A 19235-nucleotide genomic window follows, 5' to 3' on the forward strand; every position below is an offset into this window, starting at 1 on the left:
ACGCAAGATGAGTGTTGGACGGAGTATCAAACGAAAAACAAGCAAATATGCCGACCAGGAGTACCCAACAGATTAAAGAATGACCATGTTCAGAGAAAAGTCTAAACTCAAGAAGTCAGAAAGTTTTTCTTGAGTTAGGGCAAAAAAGTTCATGAAGCTTGGAAAAAGCAGAATGGAAAACAGACGCAATGCAGTTCTAAAATAAGCCCTACGGTTGAAAGCTAACACAAGGACATGGAAAAGAAGAGTCGCAGAAGTTTCAAACCCTAGGGTTTCCTAAAGTGTTTTTTCTACAGCGAAGTTACATTCAAAGCGTAAGCATGCAAAGGAAAAACATAAAGGGAACCAGAAACTTACTCAAAGATTCGAATGTTTGGTTTCAAGCAAGCCAGTAATCGTTTGTAGGCACTTCGGCAACTTTGAAGCCAAAAAGTTCTCTCTTTTCGCTCTGAAGTTTGCTTAACAACGAAGGGTGATGAAATGAGGTAATGTGCCAGTACTCCAAGTATTTATAGGCAAAGGGGTAATTGTACGTAAAGGAACCTTAGACACCTCGACTTCCCGCCTTGAAAGCGAATATGGAAAATCAAAGTAATCGAGTGCAACCGTCAGCCATGGAGAGAGAAATTCAGATTTTCAAAATATTAATCGTCAGAGCATTAATTAGCCGAAAACCGAAGGGACGCCCAGTCAGCTTCACATCGAGTCTCGAATGGTCATGCTCGACACGTGTCCCCATACAAAGGCAGAGCCAGCTCGGAATAAGTCTACACGCAACCTCGGAGGTCCCGCACAGACTTGGGGGGCAAATGTTATCCCAAATTTGGCACTCTGACGTGGCATCACGAGAATGGTGACATGTGGACTCTACTTAGAGCATCTGTTCGGATCAACATGCTAAGCAAGATGCCTCGCTGGCAAGTCCATAATGGAATACTCAACGAGTCGTGCAGAATGAGCAACACTTAGCGAATTCAACCAAACGCATCGTGAGTCACCAGCTCAATCCCTATATCAGGGATCAACTTACGTGGATGTGGCATACACACGATCCCACTATCAGTGTATTCAGCTTCAATCCCACGATCCTTGCATTTAGCATTGATCACACGATCTTTCTATTTATGCGCATTGTAACGAGAGAGGAAACTCTTCCTCCTCAAGTTTCCTGCCCTATAAATAGTGAGGAATGTTCACTGGGTAGAGGACGGAGAGATTGTACGCTGAAACGCTATAAGCTAAGGCTATCTAAGAATTATATATTCAGAGATATTATTGTAAGAGCTATAAGAAAAGGAATCTTCTTCCTTATTCTTAAGTCAATACAACTAACGAGGATTAGGCTATTACCGAACTGCTCAGGGCTGAACCTCTATAAAATTTCTGTGTCTTATTATTGTTTTACTACAAATTCTTATTACGACATATCGTTTATCGCTTATAAAAAAGACTCATTGTCGTTGGCTAAAAGCGAAGTCAATAATCATCATTGTCACGTGAATTGGATGTTCAATTATTATATGAAAACATACGGTAATACCCTGGTTGTTCTACGAGACGTATTATTCTTAAACTCGTAGTGTAAATTAATACTTATAAATATATTGAGATCTTAAGGCTTGTGGTTCATATTATGAAAAACTAAAAATATTTTTTTTTTAAATTGCTTTCGTTTTCTATTCTGATTTGGATTATAAAAACTAATAAATACGTATTTGACAAAGCATGAACAACCCCATTAACAACCGTTGGACGATACAAAAAATGAACATCATAAAATTCATTACAACCCACTAAAATTTTCTTAATAATTTAGCTAAGAATCCATTGGAAAATTGACTTAGGGCCAGATTGGCACAACTGTGCTGTGGAAAAAAGCAGTTGTAGTTGTGCTGTGAGAAAAATCAGTTGCAAAAGAACTGTAGAAAAAAACTGAACTGAGTGTTTGGTAAATTATAAATTTCAAAGTAATGTGAATTCAATGAGTTGTTAAGATCTATTATAATGATAATGATAATATTATAATCTAGTTTATTATAATCACAAATATATAAAAACTTATTTTATATAATATTTTTAATTCTTTTAATCAAAATAATTTTTTTAAAAGTTAGGTTGTATCAACTTTAATTTTTAATTTTTAAAAAATAATTTTTAACTTTTTTAAAAATTGTGTCAAACTGGCCCTTAAAGCTTGGAAATGAGACCAAACTTTCTCTTGTGGTAGAACAAAGCTCGGTATCGAATTCTCCTTTTAGCAAAATTCTTCAAAAAAAAAAAAATGAACGACATGTATAGTGTTAAATATGATGAATATAACTAGAAAACTACAACAATGATGGAAAACGACAATTTTATTTTTTTCTTATGTGTAAAACCCCTTCGATAAAGTTGGAGAAGTACCGAGTTTTAGCGGGAACTGAAAACAGCTCGCTCGCTCGCTCACTCACAGTCAACACCGCGACATGCAGCAGAACATCGTGGTTTTAGACAACGGCGGGGGTCTAATCAAGGCGGGCCTCGGCGGCGACCGTGACCCGTCTACGATCATTCCCAACTGCCTCTACCGCCCACTCTCCTCCAAAAAATGGATTCATCCCTCTCCAATCACCACCACCACTGCCACCGCCGACCCCATCGACCTCACCTCCGCCCCAGTCCGCCGCCCCATCGACCGTGGCTACCTCATAAACCCAGACCTCCAACGCGACATCTGGGCCCACCTCTTCTCCTCTCTCCTCCACGTGTCCCCGTCTCAGTCCTCACTCCTCCTCACTGAACCCCTCTTCACACTCCCTTCTATTCAACGCACCACCGACGAGCTTGTCTTCGAAGATTTCAACTTCTCCGCTCTCTACGTCGCCGATTCCCCTTCTCTGACCCATCTCTACGAGGCTAGTCGCCGCCGGCCCACGAGCCTCATCTCCAGGGCCCAATGTAGCCTTGTCGTTGATTGTGGCTTCTCGTTTACTCACGCCGCTCCGGTGTTTCAGAATTTCACAATTAACTACGCTGCTAAACGCATCGATTTGGGTGGGAAAGCCTTGACCAATTACCTGAAAGAGCTCGTTTCGTATCGATCTATTAATGTTATGGATGAGACTTTTCTAATGGACGATGTGAAAGAGAAGCTCTGCTTTGTTTCCATGGATGTCTCTCGGGACCTTCGGATCGCCAAGTATGTAACTTTTTCATATCTAGGTTTTTGTTGGGAATAATTTGGATGACTTTGATTGTTTTTATTATATATTTTTCTTGGGTTTTGAAGGAAATCTGGAAAAGAGAACCTCTTTAAGTGTACGTATGTGCTCCCGGATGGAATTGAGCATACCAAGGGTTTCGTTAAAGATCCAGATGAAGCGCAGAGATATATGTCTTTGATTGATGTAGACCAGTCTCAGAAGTTTGGAGTGGACATGGATTTGGATTTGCCTCAAGTTACAGAAAAGCTTGAGGACCGAAAGAAAACTGACTTGAATAAAAATGTAGCTTTCTTCTTTTTACGTTGAGCCAAGTTCATATTTTAGGCACTGGATTTACTTGTTTTCTTCTGGTTATTTTGTGCAGGAATTTGACTTGACTAATGAAAGGTTCCTTGTCCCTGAAATGATCTTCCATCCAGCTGATTTGGGTCAGTTTGTTAACTCCTATTTTTGGAAAAAACATGTTTAATGGCACTTTCTGTTGAATGAAAAATGTTAAACTTGACTTGGGCTTGTTTTTGCAGGAATGAATCAAGCTGGGTTGGCAGAGTGCATAGTTCGAGCTGTCAGTTCTTGTCATCCTCATCTTCAACCTTTGCTATATGAAAGGTTATATATATGGTTTATAGCTTTAAAGAATTTTTTTTTTTTCAAAATGGATAGCTTTAAAGATTTGACTGTGAGGTTTCGTTTATGCTTTCTTTGGGCAGCATTGTTTTAACTGGTGGAAGTACATTGTTCCCTCGATTTGCTCAGAGACTGTATGTTCTGTTCTCATTTCTTCTAAGTTATACTATGTCAGAGTTGTTAATACTGAAGCAAAAGAAATTTTACTTTTTGACTTTGTTTTAATGCTTTAGTGAGAGGGAGCTACGGCCGCTTGTTCCTGATAATTATCAAGTCAAGATAATCCCTCAAGAAGAGTAATGATTTTTCGTTTTCTTTTGTCTTGTCAAGCTAATAATATATCAAAGATCTTCTTGTTTTTGTCGCATTGACAAGTTTTCACGTTTGTCCAGTCCTATTCTTGGTGTTTGGCGAGGAGGGTCACTTCTAGCGTCTAGTCCTGATTTTGAAGGAATGTGTGTAACCAAGGCTGAGTATGAGGAGCTCGGATCTGCTCGATGCCGTCGGAGATTCTTCCATTGATTACTTGTGAACGAAGTGGTACTATTACTTGTGGACAGAGAGCTACTACCTGAACATGCCATCTCGGACCTTCTCACAGATAGGACACAATTAAAGTTTGAGAGGGAATTTCATTATTTCAGTCTCCTGAGATTGAAGAAGTTCAAAAGAACAAGTACAACTGATGCCATCTCACAGAGAAAACATTGTAGAACTGAGACCAAATATCAGGGAGGAAAATGTGCCATGTTTATTGGTTCTACCTTGTTATGTTCATATAAAGATAGACAGAAATTTTAGTTGATTAGGTTACTTTACTATGATAAAGTACAGTTTAGAGATTGGCAACAAAAGAAACAACGGTATCATGTTTGGTCCCAAGTACATGGTAGTTCATCTGGGGAGAATGTGCATCCCATGGAAAGAAAAGAATAGATTATTAACAATTCAATTGAGATGGAATAATGCTGATATTGTAAATTTCAATTGGTCCACACGTTTTGTGATATGTCACAAGAAGCCGATGGGAAAAAATATTATTGTGATTCTGATCAGTCAACCTGTGAAACTATGAATAAACAAATCACTCTTTCCTACACTCAAAATATATGTTGATAATATTTCTTGTGACAAAACTTGATGTATTAGCTTGTATAACACTGCTTACAGCACAGCCTTTGACGACCTACTTTTATCAGCAGCTGTTTTGCAAACAAGCAGATACAATACTAAGATTATGCTTTATAGCACATTTTGCATCTCTTTTTCAATATTAGTTGTCGAAAAAACACTCTTTAGTCTTCTCAACCATCCCTTATATGATTTTCTCTCGTGCCCATGAGGCAAACAGTAAAGCCTTTTAGTGTAGAAAAAGCTCCTTCAAATGCTGTTTTGATTTGAGCAAGAGGTTGCGAAATTCCATTGTGAAAGCACGATAACACACACGAGTGACCAAACCAAGCCCATCTCCTCTATGCTCAATCTGAGAATGGCTGTGAGTCCATGCATAGATGCACTAATTTTCTTTGATATTGTCCATAATATTCACAAACTGCAATAACATCTTCATTCTCTGGGTCCAAACCAGGCAACTTAAGCAGTTTCTCATTGGTAGAGGAACTAGTTTCATCATCCAAGTCCAAACTGGAGATGATTTCTGAGTGTATTTCACGGCAAGCAAGGACAAACATGGCAGCTGTGTCTGGTTGTTGTGCTTCACGAAGAGCTGCCAATGCCTCTGGCAGTGCTCCAGCCGCAACATACAAAATCAGAGCCCTGCATGGGACCTTGATCGGCTCAGAACACGTTGAAAGAAGAATCTAGCGTGAAAACAAAATTGAAAAATAGTGATACCTCCACAAGTTGTGTTCTATATGAAGGACATGGTCAGCCCATCTTTGCAATACCCTACAAGTACATAACGGGTAAAGATGAAACAAATGTTCATGATAATTGAGTTGGTACAATATAAATACTAAAAGCGTAATGGAAGGAAATTGTTTTGAATTTGACCAAAACAACAAAATACCTTGCATAATCAGATCCCCTTAGATGAGTAGCAGCTAAAGTCGCAGCATCAGTCCAGCAACCAGCATCTTGAAGCTGCACATGAGATGATGTTATAACTAGTCGCACAAAATCAGTGTTCACAGTTCTAGGAAGAGAAGCACTCAAACAATTATTTAACCATCAATTTAAGTTTTTAAAGCCAGCATCCAGATCTATATGAAGTAGCCAAATACTAAGAAAGGAATTCCAGATCAGAAATGGCACGCCCTAATTACAGAAACTTCATATCATCTAACAACCATTAAAGCATTATAGAACAGCATATACAACGAAAATCTTACAAAAGATTTTATTTGGGCGACAAACTGAGTATATAATAGATCGCAAAAGATACATGAAGAATAAAAATAGATATAAAAATATGCACCTATTGATACTAGTCATGTAGCAAATGATATCTATGGACTACATGTGTCCTCCAGAAAATGCAGTAAGATAAATAGCGCAGTGTCAAAGTTTATACAACGTGAAGATATATATTATAATATTTTATTCATATTTTTTTTCCTTCATAAATGATACTGTTTGCCTCTTTTTTTAGAATATGTCATACTTTTTAAGAAAATGTCTTACTCGATGTATATTATATAATTTTCAAAAATAATTTACATATGGGAAAAAAAATGTATTTAATGCAAAATATATATATATATGTTGGCAATTGCCACATCATTAATTTTTAACCATCAATGGGTTAAAATAATTTAATATATAAATATATATATGAACATAACAGAGCTGACCTGAGAACAAGCTTCTTGATACCTTCCAACAGCACAGAGAAGATGAGTGCCAGACAGTGACCTGTCAGTCTGGACCATGTTGGCTGCAACAACCTAAATTGGAGACCATAAGGATTCTATACAAATTTGAATAGATACAAACACAAGCAACTCACCTTTACTGCAAGTTCAAGAAGAGAGCCTGACACAGCAGAAGAAAGAGCAACTGCACGGAGAGCGTTCACATAAAAGTATTTGCTCTCAGGATTAGTTGAAAGCAATAAGCTAACTGCAGATTCTAAATTCCCAACGGACACAAGCCTAGAGCATTAAGCCATACAACATAAATAATATTAAAGAAATATCAGAAAATGCAGTCTCTAGCTGGCTCACCAAAACAACCACTTAAGATTAAATGAAAAAAACCGATAGCATTAACAAGCAATTAATCAACAACAAATAAAAAAAGAACCTCGATCCACTTACTCGTGTACGCGATTTTGAACAGCCTCTTCTCCCTCCAGTTTCTCATGCCAAAGAATACGCTCATTAGCATTTGCCCACAACTCTTCTTGTTCAAAAGCCATCAAGCTGAGGCTACCTTGACTCTGCTAACGCAAAATCATAAATGCAGACAATGTTACCTCATTCAAATGGAGGAAAAATTACCCAGAATAACAAGCCTAAAAGCATTTGACATTACTAATAATTATGGGATTTACCAATGGATCCTTCTTTTTTGTCCCGGGCATTGATTTCCCTTTCGATGATATCCTACTCAGAATAGATGTATCATCAAGCTCAGGATTGGACATTGATGCTGGAGCCTTTTGGGGAGGCTTATTTACTAACTTCCTCATCAAATGGTTGAGAGCACGCGGTAGTTGTATCCAGAAAAGTGCTTCAGAGGATTCACCAAAAACAGCAGCAGCAAATGCAAACCTCATAACACAACCTCTATTGACCATTTTAGCATATAATTTTGCCCTCTCATCATCAAGAATGCAGCCTTGAAAAGGAAAAATCCATAAGAGGCAACAGACAAACATGGATCAAACACTCAATCTGAGCAGAAAATATCGTCTTACACCATAACAAGAAAGTACTGACCTTCTTTCCGATAAGGTTCTAATATTTTAAGTAGCAACTCTGGCACTACAGGGTCACCAATAGGTGGTAAATCAATCAAGTACTTCCGAAGGTCTCCTGTGGATGAAGGAGTTCCGGGAATTAAGTGAGGTCTCTTTTCTAAAGTTGTACTGCAGGTATTAAACCATGATGGTCTTACACCTAGTTGCAAGATCATCCGTAATGCCTGCAAGAAAAGAGATGCATTAGCAAAAATTATGCAAATTATCTCAATATATTAATGGATCTCCACACATTATTGTCTGAGCAATCAAAAGACTAAATGGAACTAATTGATCAATAGTCCAGCAGTTTCTATCTGTGCTGAGAATCGGAGATGATGAGCAAGTCATCTATCTCATAATTGGACACACAATTTTGTTATTTGCATATTCCTTGGCCAATAAAATCACTTACTTATTTCTTTGCACCAAAGAAATTAACTTTCCTATTCATTGATGCCATAAAAACTCTTGCATATACCTTGGCAACAAAGAATGTTACATAGCAGCATAATCAACAATCAACACCCACCCAGAATGGCATTACGTGTAACAGACTAGCATATGCATTATGACATTAAATTGACAAGAAAATTCAAGTCAAGGTTACCAGGGCATGCGGTGTAGGCAGTAGTATGGGAGAACACAAAGGCATTGGCCGGAATCGTTCTTTTGTAGACCTCATTTGGGGCACATAACCAAGTCTTTTGTCAATTCTGCAAGCATCGACAAACAAAGTTTCAAAGGCATGGATATGATAATTGTGAACAAAGACCCAAATTGAATGTTAATTTATATCTGAGTTCCAATAACACATCCAAGTACAAGATTTAATCAGTTGGTACAATTACGCCAGGCTAGCATAACTAGTTGAGTTGGTGAGTGTGTGAGTGATCAGGGTTTAAATCCCATAATCTAAAAGAGGACAAAAAAAAAAGAAAAAAGAAGAATTTGGTGCAGTTATGAAGTATCAAAGACTAGTTTGAGACCACAAAGAAAACAATAAATAGTTTTCTTTTTTAAAAAAGAGACAAAGGTCTTATGTCTGAGACTGACCTCCTCCCAAGTAAATTAGGGAATCTCATTTATGGTGGAGGAAAACCGTGGTGATAAACAAGCATAATGATAGGAAAGTTACAGCCTAAAGCATAAAATAGGGTTCTAAATTGCTAATAATTTATCAACACTGTCCTTGGGCTCTATTCAAGTAAAACTTCCACAGCATCTGAATAATTTTTTATTAGCAATAACAGAAGGTATCACATTACACCACCATTTGATCATGCCTAGCCCCAAAAGGCCTCATAATTATTTTGCCACCGCAGTACTTTTACTATTCAAGATTAATTAAAGTGGCGTTAGTTGGATGTAATGAAATGGAATGAGAACAATTTTTATTCCATTCCTTTATTTAGTTGCATTTTAAAGTATTGGAATGTCATGATTTTTTCATTATTTTGGTAATGGAAATAAAGACCATTCCAATGCAAGATGAAAAAAAAATAATAATTATTTTATCAATTTCTTTGATGCATTTTAAATTTGATTCTATTTCAATCCTATTACTATTTCTATATTCTAATTCTTATTCAAACGTTTTCATTCTTTCCAACCAAATGCCACCAAAGGTATTTAATTTCAATGGAATGATTTTTCCGTTATTTTGGTGGAATGACTATTCCATTTTGAAATGGAAGGAAAGACCATTCCAATGCAAGATTAAAAAAAATTAATAATTTTTTTTTATCAATTTCTTTGCTGCATTTTAAATTTGATTCTATTCCATTCCTATTACTATACCTATATTTTCATTCCTTCCAACAAAACCCCACCTATGGTATTTAATTTCAAACAGTCTTCATTTTGTGATGAGTAATTATCGAAAAACTAAAAGATATCAGTAATTCAAAATGAACTTACACATTAACCTCAAGAAGACGGAAGCTACTATCAGCTCCGGCAATGCAAAGCACCAACGGATCATTTTTATCAGTTCGCAAAGGTAACCAATCAAGTTCCAGAACAAGAGTTCCAGGAAACTGAGGCTGTAAAACTGAATTTGCCAATGGATCTGGTGAATCCTGCCAAAATAAAAAGACATTAAAAACAGGAAAAGGATAGACCACAAGAAGAGAGTTTGAATAAATTAAAAGAGAGAAAGTGAGAGAAGATAGAAAGAATCATATGGGGTGCAACCAAAGCATCCATATGAGTTGAAGAGAGAGAGAGAGAGAGAGAGAGAGAGAGAGAGAGAGAGAGAGAGAGAGAGAGAGAGAGAGAGAGAGAGAGAGAGAGAGAGAGAGAGAGGAGTAGGCATTTAGGAACTTAGCAAATAAAAGTAGTTGGTGCCGCATAAGACACAAGCATGCTTTGTTTTCTATCTCAGAGTCACAAATAGGAAACTGCTCAGAAATGAGCACCAGGCTCTTGCCCAAGTGGGAACAACAAATTTTAGCTCTCAACTTGGAAACTTGTGAAAAACAGGTTGACGAATACATGAACAGTTGCAAACACAAATTTTAACGCTCTTCTCATAGAGTGCGAAAGAAACGGTGCAATTCATCTTTTCTTTCTTTTTTCAGAAAAGAGTACAATTTAATTACTCATACTTACAAGATCAAAAATAGAAAATGTATTGTCATAAAACAGCACAGCGATGCGCCCTCTAGTTCGGTCTCCAGCTACAACAGGGGAGAATTTGATCCTTCGGATTCCTTCTCTATGAGTGTTGAATGAAGACGACTGTCCAGTTGTTACATCCCACCAGCGAATGTTTCCCGACCTGTCTCCCATAACCTGAAAAAACAATTCTATAAATTTAGAAACAATCGGATACACATACTAAATATTTGAACAACATGATGGATATGGTACATACTACGTGAGGCAAGCGGTAGGCCATGGCTGTTATTAGTCCGTCAGATGAAACAAATGAAGAAGAAGGCCATTTCGGCCTACAAATAAGAAAAAAAATAACCCTTTCAGAGAGCTGAACTGAAACAAAATTAATTTGTTAAGAAAAATAAGCGCAATTAAAAGAAACTAAATATCTAAAAACACTGAACAGATTAGTTTGCTTATGGAATTAAATGAAGTAATAACAGAAATGAATAAACTTGAGGGGCTATTAGAAGTAAAATAGGTGCCACATCACAGAAGGAAAATTAATAACCACCGAAATTTCAAGTTATTCAAAAGTAGTGTTTTCAAATTATTACCCTTGGGCAACCAAAGGATGAGAACTTTAAGAGCTAAACACTAACAAATGGACAATTCATGAGCAAAAACTTATGAAACAATGCTAGCCTAGTATATGAGTTTTAAGAAGTAGGAACTCAGCACCATGTTTCAATGTCATAACATTGTCATATCCACACAGCATCCTATTACGTAGAAATAAAACAATACCTGAAGTCACGGATCCTTCTCCCATGAACCTCAAAAACTCCAAGAGCACCATTTACTAGAGCAAATGCAAAGCTCTCAGAAGTCTCTTCTTGAGATCCATCTGAGCTCTCTGCATTGAGAAACTTACATTCAATAATTCAAGTAGAAAATCCAAATAGCATCATGTCATATGGGTACGCAATCAGTCTAAAGTATACAAGCATGTCAAGTAAACTAGCTCACTGGAATCACTTGAAGAAGCCTTTGTTGGGCAAGATGCTCCATCTGGTTCTCCAGATGCACGATCTTTGGGGGATAATGACGATGGCTTAGCAGATCCAGTTTGCCCAGGCCGAGGAGCTGTTGGGAGGGTCCATTCCAACACCGTAAATGGAAGTGCTAATGATCTAAGCTACATGAGATATAAGCATAATAAACACCCATAATAAAATAGTAAAGTATAAATAATGAATATAAAAGTGTACCGATTTACCATAATAGGACTTTTAGTCATTGCCCAAACTTCTACCGGTGCATCGCGAAACAAGATTAGAAGGTATCTGCAAATTGTTAACATTATAAGTACTATATGTTATATCTTGTATACATCGCAAACATGCAACAATGAAATTAAAGCCAAGCTCAGAAGAGTATCACATAAACTTTTGCAATGATGGTGAACTGAAGAAAGGATGGACTAGATATAAGTTGATCTAAGTAGAATAATCCTGCTATATTTGCAAGTTGGGAGAAATAAATGCAGAACAACATGACTCGTGACATTTATGTAAAGTCCTTATATAAGATCACTACACATTTAGTAAATATGTAAACCAAAGGTCCAAAGGCAAATTTAAATTTGTCCCTGAACGTTGTTGAAAACAGGTATGAAATTCTGTCCAAAGCCCTTCAAACATTATCTCTAACATATTTATTTTGTTATTATTTGTCTCCCCATTTGGTGGTCATCGGTTGAATATTTTCAGATAAAACAAAACCAGAAATATCAAGTATCAAAAAGTTACATTCTCCTCATACACATCACTATGTTAAAATTACCTTATTTAACTCCACTCTCCACTTCAAGAGTCAGTCAAATCTTAAAGCTAAGGAGTATTGAAAGAAACAGGCTCAATAGTTTCTACTAGCAATGTTTAAATAAATGGATATCTTATTTTCAGAGGAAAAAGTTAATGGTACCAAGTGTCCTCAAACTTAAGAACTTCTCAAGTAACAGAATTTAAAGTCTTAAAACGAACTACTGTAAGCATAGTGCATACAAATGAAATTTGAGAATGTCCAAGCTGCACCAATACCATTGCAAACAGCAAGTGTATAATATGTTGAATTTGTATTTTAAGAATTACACGAGAAAGCTAAACATTCTGAAGGAGCATTCACAAACACAAATAAAACAATATTATGAAATACAGCTTAAAGAAATCAATGAATGAGGAAAAATGACACCTAGAAGCTTTTGAAATTAACCTGCCAGAGGAAGAGGCCCTTAGAGCTCTTATGGGTGCACGTTCTGGCTTTTGTAGTATCCGGAATGGTCTATTAAGGCCACTTCTCAGACAGGTCACAACAAGTTTGTTGATATAACCTCCAGATTTCTCATTCGCCTAATCCAACAAAATTTACAGAACATGTCACTATCAAGTAAAATAAATTGATTCAAGGTCGATCGTTCACCTTGCAAACAAGGTAAAATGCATTCAAGTAGCTGATGACATTCAATTCAAAGTGATATACCTGGCTAAATGAAAATGAAACAACCCTTGAATTTCCAAGCCATCGTAATCCCCTAACCATACCATTATGGACAGAGAAACTTGCAGCAAGAGCATTAGCTGAAACATCAACGACATCAATTGTCCCATTTTGAGTTCCCAAAGCTACCAATGGAACAGCTACAGCAGGATATGTTCCTCCACCTTCACATTAATCAAGTTACACCGTGTTACAATTTCCAACAAAACTACTGAAAAGTTCTAATGCTTTAACAAAAGAATACTGATAATTAAGAAAAAAAAATCAACTTGTAAAACAGATTGGCAAGAAGATGAACTAACGAGCCAAGGTAGCTGTTAAAGAAGGCGATGGTACAGCCAGCATCGTCACTTGTGAAGAAAGAAGCTGAAGCTGACCAACTAAGCTAATCTGCATTATTATTTGGCAGGTAAGTATGCATAAATAGCCTGCGCAAAGGGATATAATGCTAAATGGTGGTCTCACAGTTCAAGACAAATCACTAACACAGAAAGTGAGTGTTAAGCAGTATCTATTCAATAGAAACTACTTTTTTTTAATTAAAAAAAAAAAAGGAACAATCTACTTTGTTCCATCTCTTTTGCTTATATTAAAACCCAATATAAGTAAGATAACAAGCCCACATTTGGAATTTCGAAAAACTTTATTACGATAGTGATAACATTGCAATCAGGTAAAGGGCTATACTAAGCATTATTTTTTTTTTGAAACCTCACTTGTGGCGGAGGAAAATCGTGGTAAACAAAACCTAAAAAGTCTCTCAGCAAACATAAATAAAAGCATGAGAAAAAACAGAAAACAACTTCTGTTAGTACATCAAAAATTTCAACTCTCTGCATAAATATAGGAAAGAAAATTCCTCAAACAGTTTGGTCTTATATAACCAGGTAGCTGTCCAAAGCATTGTAATTCCTGAATAATTATTAGTGTATTAACTTCAGGCTTCTCCTTAGTTGATTTTGTATCATAAGTATAATTTTTTTCGAAAATCAAATGTGACAAAGTATTTTCCAGACATACCTTAAATGACATATCTATTTGCTTGCTGGTAGACTTAGCATGGCGGCTTCTGCTACCAGGCACATACTCCTTTTGCTTCCCTTCTTCCCTAGCAGGTCCTTTGACAGAAGAAACTGTTTCATTACTATTATCCCCTAAGATAGGCACCTCACTTACATCAGCAACCAAGCCCACACTACTATTTTCCTTCTGAGCGTCTTCCACTCCTTCAACAGTCAGTAACCAGTTCCATATTTTTCCATCATCAAAAATAGAGACCAAACAGGTCTTCGAAACAAGTGGAGGTTCATCACAAAAATCAAACGGGCTATCAAAATCCTGAGAATTAGGTGTTTCAGAATAAAGTTTCCCAACTTTTTGGAGGGTGGAATCTGAATGGCAGATGATGGCAGCAAGAAGTGAAGGAGAAGGGACAGATGTGCCTAATGACGGCATCAACTCTTCCATTGCGCACATTGTGTGAACCTGTTCTTCTCTGTAAAATGTCTGTTTTAATAATTTTCTTCAGGAAAGAATTAAAAACTTTATAACGAGAAAAGCCAGTAGAATATGTAAGAGACATTAAACTTGAAACTTCAATAATTGCAGAAAACCTTAGCAAATACTGACCAGAAGTAAGCTCAATTCAGAGCACATTCCAAAATACTTTGGTTTTTTTTTTTTTTTGGCTAACAAAAAGGAGAGGAGAAGGCTACCAAGTGTTGCTCCCCTCTCTGGGCATTACCGAGATGTTCACCAGGACCCTACTCAGGGTCGCCCCCACCTACAACGGGGTGTGTCATTGGCCCCATCCGAACAACTAGTAATGAGTGGCATCCTGAGGTAGAGGATAAGGCAATGGGCTGGCAAGAATCAAGCCTTCACATTTTAAGACTCGTAAGAGAACTAACCATGCTCAAACCCTTGACCTCCAGCCCCAGGATAGCAAAGCACTATCATTAGGCCACTTGTTTGCTTGTTGTTACTAACACTAAAGGTGTGTCTGAACATTTTCTATTATGGTAAATGAGTTTCCATGTCAAAAATCAACCCGAACAAGCTACCTATAGTTATTGAATTGTAAAGCATACATGAAATATTTTAATATGGTTTGACTGACTGATTAAGAAGTTAAATTGAAGAGAACATTTCCAGTTCTAACTCCACACTAGAACTAATCGTCAAGCTCATATACTACAAATTTAGTTCCAGGCTCGAGGAGCATTTCTTATATCACAAAACTAAGAAGTAAAATCAATTCTATTAGCAATTATGGCTTACTCTTTTCGCCGCCAGGTACTGAGCTTCCCATCAAGGTGAGCACAATAGAGAAATCCATTATTCGGATCGGGCAACACATCCAGAAACTTGCCACAACCACGAGGTAACGCAGTTGAAAATAGCACAGTCTCGTACTGCAAATCAAATACTACCAACTCTTTTGGAAACGTCACGAATACAATGTGCCTACATTGAGGCGAAAAGGCAAACTTCACCATATACAATGGGAAAATAGCCGATGCCGGCGACGTAGACGTCGTCCCCCCATTGGCCGCATCCCTCTCCAGCTTCTGCAACTCCGTGCAATCAGTCCGAATCTGAAATTCCTTTATAACGACATCGTTTTCAGTCTCCCCAAGAACTTTGACCGACAAGAGGAACCCTTTGAGTCCAATAACGCAAAAACGGCGAGCATCAAAAGGATCACGGCGAATGCAGGACAGGAATTCAGGGCTAGCATCGTACTTCCAGACGCAACGACCGGTAGTGGTACTGTAAAGAGAGAGAGACGATGGACCAGAGATAGCAGCGAGGAGATACGAGTCGGGCCGTGCCTGAACCCAACATAGATCCTGGACACTAAGCCGGGCTGCGTCCGATTCAAACCAGAGAACCGGCGACCTGAGTCGAAGATCGATGAGAGCAATTCGGCCTTGGCGATCAGCAGCGGCGAGGAGAAGGTGAGAACTGGAGGGCTCAGTAGTGAGAAGGTCGCGGCGAAGAGGGAGTGGGGTCCATCGTAAGGAAGTGACGAACGGAGAGAGCGAAGAAGAAGAATTAGAAGCCGGAGGCGGCATTGGGACAGTGGCAACAAGCTGCATGGATCGAGAGTCAACGACGGAGATAGAGCTTCCAGCAGCGAAAGCAATGAGACCGGAAGAGCTCAAATCAGCGGATCCAAAGTTGCTTCGGCTCGGTGGACCGGGAAGCATACAGTCCCAGGAATCATGAGGAAGTGGCGGTGCTGCCGTGGCCACCGCCGTCGTCGTGGGCGACGTCGCCGGTCTCGGAGTCGCCATTAGAGATCTGAAAGCTCAGAGGATTCGTTTTTGGTTAATTATTTATGTGTTTTTATTTTGATATGTCTAAGATTTTATTTAATTAACTAATTTTAATATTTTTAATGTCGCTTAATTTCTTTCTTCTTCTGCCGCGAAACTCTGGCGCGGAAGTAAGATCCGTAAACAAGAGGAACGGTACGGTTTTTTTTTCGGTGAAGTTGAAAAATCGGCCCGAATATTTGTCTAGACCGGGCCAATAACTTCGGTAGCTTGTTCTAAAACTTGAGATGTTTTTGTTTGGTACTTTTTTTATTTAAAATAAAAAAACGGAGGATGACTTCATACATTAATCAACATTACAAGGAGGCAAGTCACACACCATTACGTGACCAGCACAAGGGAAATCAACTCCAATTTTCATAGTACTAACATTCATAGACAATGCATAATTAGCTAAACAATTTGTCACTTGATTTGCATCCTTACCAATATGAACTAAATCAGTGACTCTCGTTTCCTGCAACAACTGGCGAATTTCTTGCGCTGTCTCTGCAGTTTTCCTCCACTGTGGAAATGAGTTTCGCAGCTTCAAGGCAATCTGTCTCCACTTTGAACTGCAACAATTGACGTTGTATTCCTACCAGTATCTCATCACGAATACCCTCAAGTTCAGCAACCAATGAGGAAGGGCCACCAGTACAAACCTTAGTTGCTGCAAACGTAACAGCTCCTTCTTAATCACGAACCACCACACCTCCAACATATCTCAAAGCTTGATACTGAATCTTCTGGACAGCTACCCTATCATCTGGCAACTCTCTAGAATCTAGGAACTTGTGTATGTGGCCTATCCAGGAAGTTGAATGATCAATGACGCTTACCCCAGGGCTATTGTGCTTAGAACAACAATATTGGCGATGAGAACTAGTTCACACTTCTCTATTTCTATATTTGTTGTTAGTTTTGCTAACATATAAGTATTTTGGTCCCGAGGGACTTTCTTGACTGTATATCTTTTGAAACTTTGGAGCAACTCGTGAGATTTTGATACATAACTAGCCATTTTCTCACCATTTGTTTGGTATTCGCTGGATATCTGGTTTACTACCAGTTGAGAGTCACTATAGAGTTTGATGTTCTGGGCTACAACTTCTTTGGCTAATTACAAGCCTGCAATCATTGCTTCGTATTCTGCTTTGATGTTGGGGGCAAGGAATTCAAACCAGAGAGCACTTTGAAGTTGATGCTTTTGCAGAGAGATCAGAATGATTCCGGCTCCATAACTTTTTTCATTTGATGCTCCACCTACATAAACCTTCTAGACTTCCAGTTCCAGAGTTGGTTCTTCCAGATTGTTGTTAATTCTTGTGCATTATACAATGAAGTCTGCTAAAGCTTAGCTCTTGATTGAAACTCTTGGTTGATAGTGAATATTGAACTGGCTGAGCTTTGTTACCCACTTCAGTATTCTTCCGAATGGCTCTGGTTTCTATAACACTTGGCGGAGAGGGTGATTTGTTAGTACCTTTATGGCATGAGCCTGAAAGTATGGCATTAGCTTCCGTGAGGCAATTAGCAAGCAATAGGAAAGTTTTTCAATCATTGTATATATGGACTCTACACCCAAGAATCCCTTAATTACGTAATACACCATAAGTTGTATCATTCCTTCTGTTGGATAATATTTCATTAAGACTTAGATTTACTAACAAGTATGTTTATTAACATCCTAAATATGAATTTCTAAAATAATGAAATTTAAACACATATAAAGTTTGAGTAACCTTACATTGATTGTAGTGAAATATAATGACTGCTCCCACTCAGATCTCTAACCCTTATTCCTTTATGTCGCAAAGTATTATAAATATTTAAGCCCGATTCTCCTTCTGTTGTTAGGATTCTTCACAGTCTTACACACTATGATTGAGTACTAGACTTGTTATGGGTGGGCATGCACTCAATCACTAAGGCTCAAAAATTTATGAAGAACACTCTAAGAATTTTGAAATTAGAAGGAAGAAGAAGAAGAAGTCTCAAGAACTCTCTTGTTGTCTGACAAGTTGTAAACTAGGTAAAGAGTCATTAGTTTGATTATGAGACTATCCTATTCTTTTTATACTAATTCACTAAGGGTTAGGATTGAATTTAATGGAATAAAAATGACAAAATAATAGCAAAAATAGAGACTTAGTGGCTGGCCATATATGTGTTGGGTTTTGTGCCCTAAATAAAACCCATTTTAATATAATCGGATTTACTAATTAATAAAGATCAGAAACTGCATTTTATGTTGCATGGTATTATATTTAATGTATAAATTCTATTAAGTCCAGAACATATGTAAATATATGTATATATTTGTTCATGATTATAGTGTCGTCAGCACAGTGGAATATAATCATGATTATATGTTCAAAAGTTTAATTCCCTGATTTGTCAGTTCACTGTATTTAAACTAGCATGATAATCAGCGATAAGGTATACTTACACCTTGGATAAGTGTTATGTCCTTTCTAGGGCATTGGCAAAGTTTACCAGTATCAGATGTATGGAGTATACATTAGAAGGGACCAATATTGATCTTAGATAAGATATCATAAACTTACTGTTATATCTTTCTAAGTCAATATCAATGGTTGATCTTTAGGTCTATGGATCTCAATCCTAACATGGTTAGGTTCGATCTCAAGAGTGTTATTTGTGTTCTTTGATTTGTTAGTTAAGCCTACCTCTTGGTCTGGGTGATACGTATATTTTAGGAACATGATAGTACAATTGAGTGGGAGCGCTAAACATAGATATGGAATCTATAGCTTCTATAGGTATTTAGAAGTAAAACGATGATTTCCTTCGAGCTTGGCAGAATAGAGATAAATGATTGAGGTCTCATTTTAGTAATTATATTAATTTACTGAAGTATCATTTATAGGTTGCTAAGCGTTTTAAAGATAAAATACATTGAAGGGTAGAACGGTAAATTTGTCCCTATTCAATGTAGATCATCTATATAGGATCCTTGACTATTAGGATTGTAACAAT

General features: G+C 37.5%; 2 protein-coding genes across 2 annotated transcripts; one reads left to right on the plus strand and one right to left on the minus strand.

The window, feature by feature from the left end:
- Positions 1 to 2221: 2221 nt before the first annotated feature.
- LOC115694685 (actin-related protein 6) lies at positions 2222 to 4885 on the plus strand. The gene is made up of 7 exons (XM_030621769.2): positions 2222 to 3178; positions 3269 to 3485; positions 3568 to 3631; positions 3728 to 3812; positions 3914 to 3964; positions 4064 to 4126; positions 4223 to 4885. The coding sequence occupies exons 1-7, from the start codon at positions 2466 to 2468 to the stop codon at positions 4350 to 4352; spliced, it is 1323 nt and encodes a 440-aa protein (XP_030477629.1). The 5' UTR covers positions 2222 to 2465; the 3' UTR covers positions 4353 to 4885.
- Positions 4840 to 16611, minus strand: LOC115694684 (uncharacterized). Its single transcript, XM_030621768.2, has 20 exons — positions 15193 to 16611; positions 13933 to 14407; positions 13215 to 13302; positions 12895 to 13076; positions 12628 to 12764; positions 11633 to 11699; positions 11383 to 11551; positions 11161 to 11269; positions 10631 to 10706; positions 10366 to 10548; positions 9673 to 9833; positions 8363 to 8468; positions 7733 to 7937; positions 7345 to 7631; positions 7109 to 7230; positions 6799 to 6943; positions 6644 to 6736; positions 5860 to 5933; positions 5685 to 5738; positions 4840 to 5606 (listed from the first exon to the last, which is right to left on the minus strand). Exons 1-20 carry the CDS (start codon positions 16209 to 16211, stop codon positions 5309 to 5311), a joined length of 4050 nt encoding a protein of 1349 aa, XP_030477628.1. The 5' UTR covers positions 16212 to 16611; the 3' UTR covers positions 4840 to 5308.
- Between the last annotated feature and the right edge of the window lie 2624 nt (positions 16612 to 19235).

The sequence above is a fragment of the Cannabis sativa genome, chromosome 6, assembly GCF_029168945.1.
Source record: "Cannabis sativa cultivar Pink pepper isolate KNU-18-1 chromosome 6, ASM2916894v1, whole genome shotgun sequence".
Classification (NCBI taxonomy): Eukaryota; Viridiplantae; Streptophyta; class Magnoliopsida; order Rosales; family Cannabaceae; genus Cannabis; species Cannabis sativa.

Excerpts from the sequence above, each read along its gene's own strand:
- LOC115694685 (XM_030621769.2), top strand. The coding sequence starts at position 2,466 with ATGCAGCAGAACATCGTGGTTTTAGACAACGGCGGGGGTCTAATCAAG. Across the intron at positions 3,632-3,727 it reads CTTCCATCCAGCTGATTTGG|GAATGAATCAAGCTGGGTTG; the intron begins GTCAGTTTGTTA and ends TTGTTTTTGCAG. Across the intron at positions 4,127-4,222 it reads AAGATAATCCCTCAAGAAGA|TCCTATTCTTGGTGTTTGGC; the intron begins GTAATGATTTTT and ends ACGTTTGTCCAG.
- LOC115694684 (XM_030621768.2), bottom strand. The coding sequence starts at position 16,211 with ATGGCGACTCCGAGACCGGCGACGTCGCCCACGACGACGGCGGTGGCC. Across the intron at positions 8,469-9,672 it reads CGTCTTCTTGAGGTTAATGT|AATTGACAAAAGACTTGGTT; the intron begins GTAAGTTCATTT and ends CGATGCTTGCAG. Across the intron at positions 5,607-5,684 it reads ATAGAACACAACTTGTGGAG|GGCTCTGATTTTGTATGTTG; the intron begins GTATCACTATTT and ends GGTCCCATGCAG.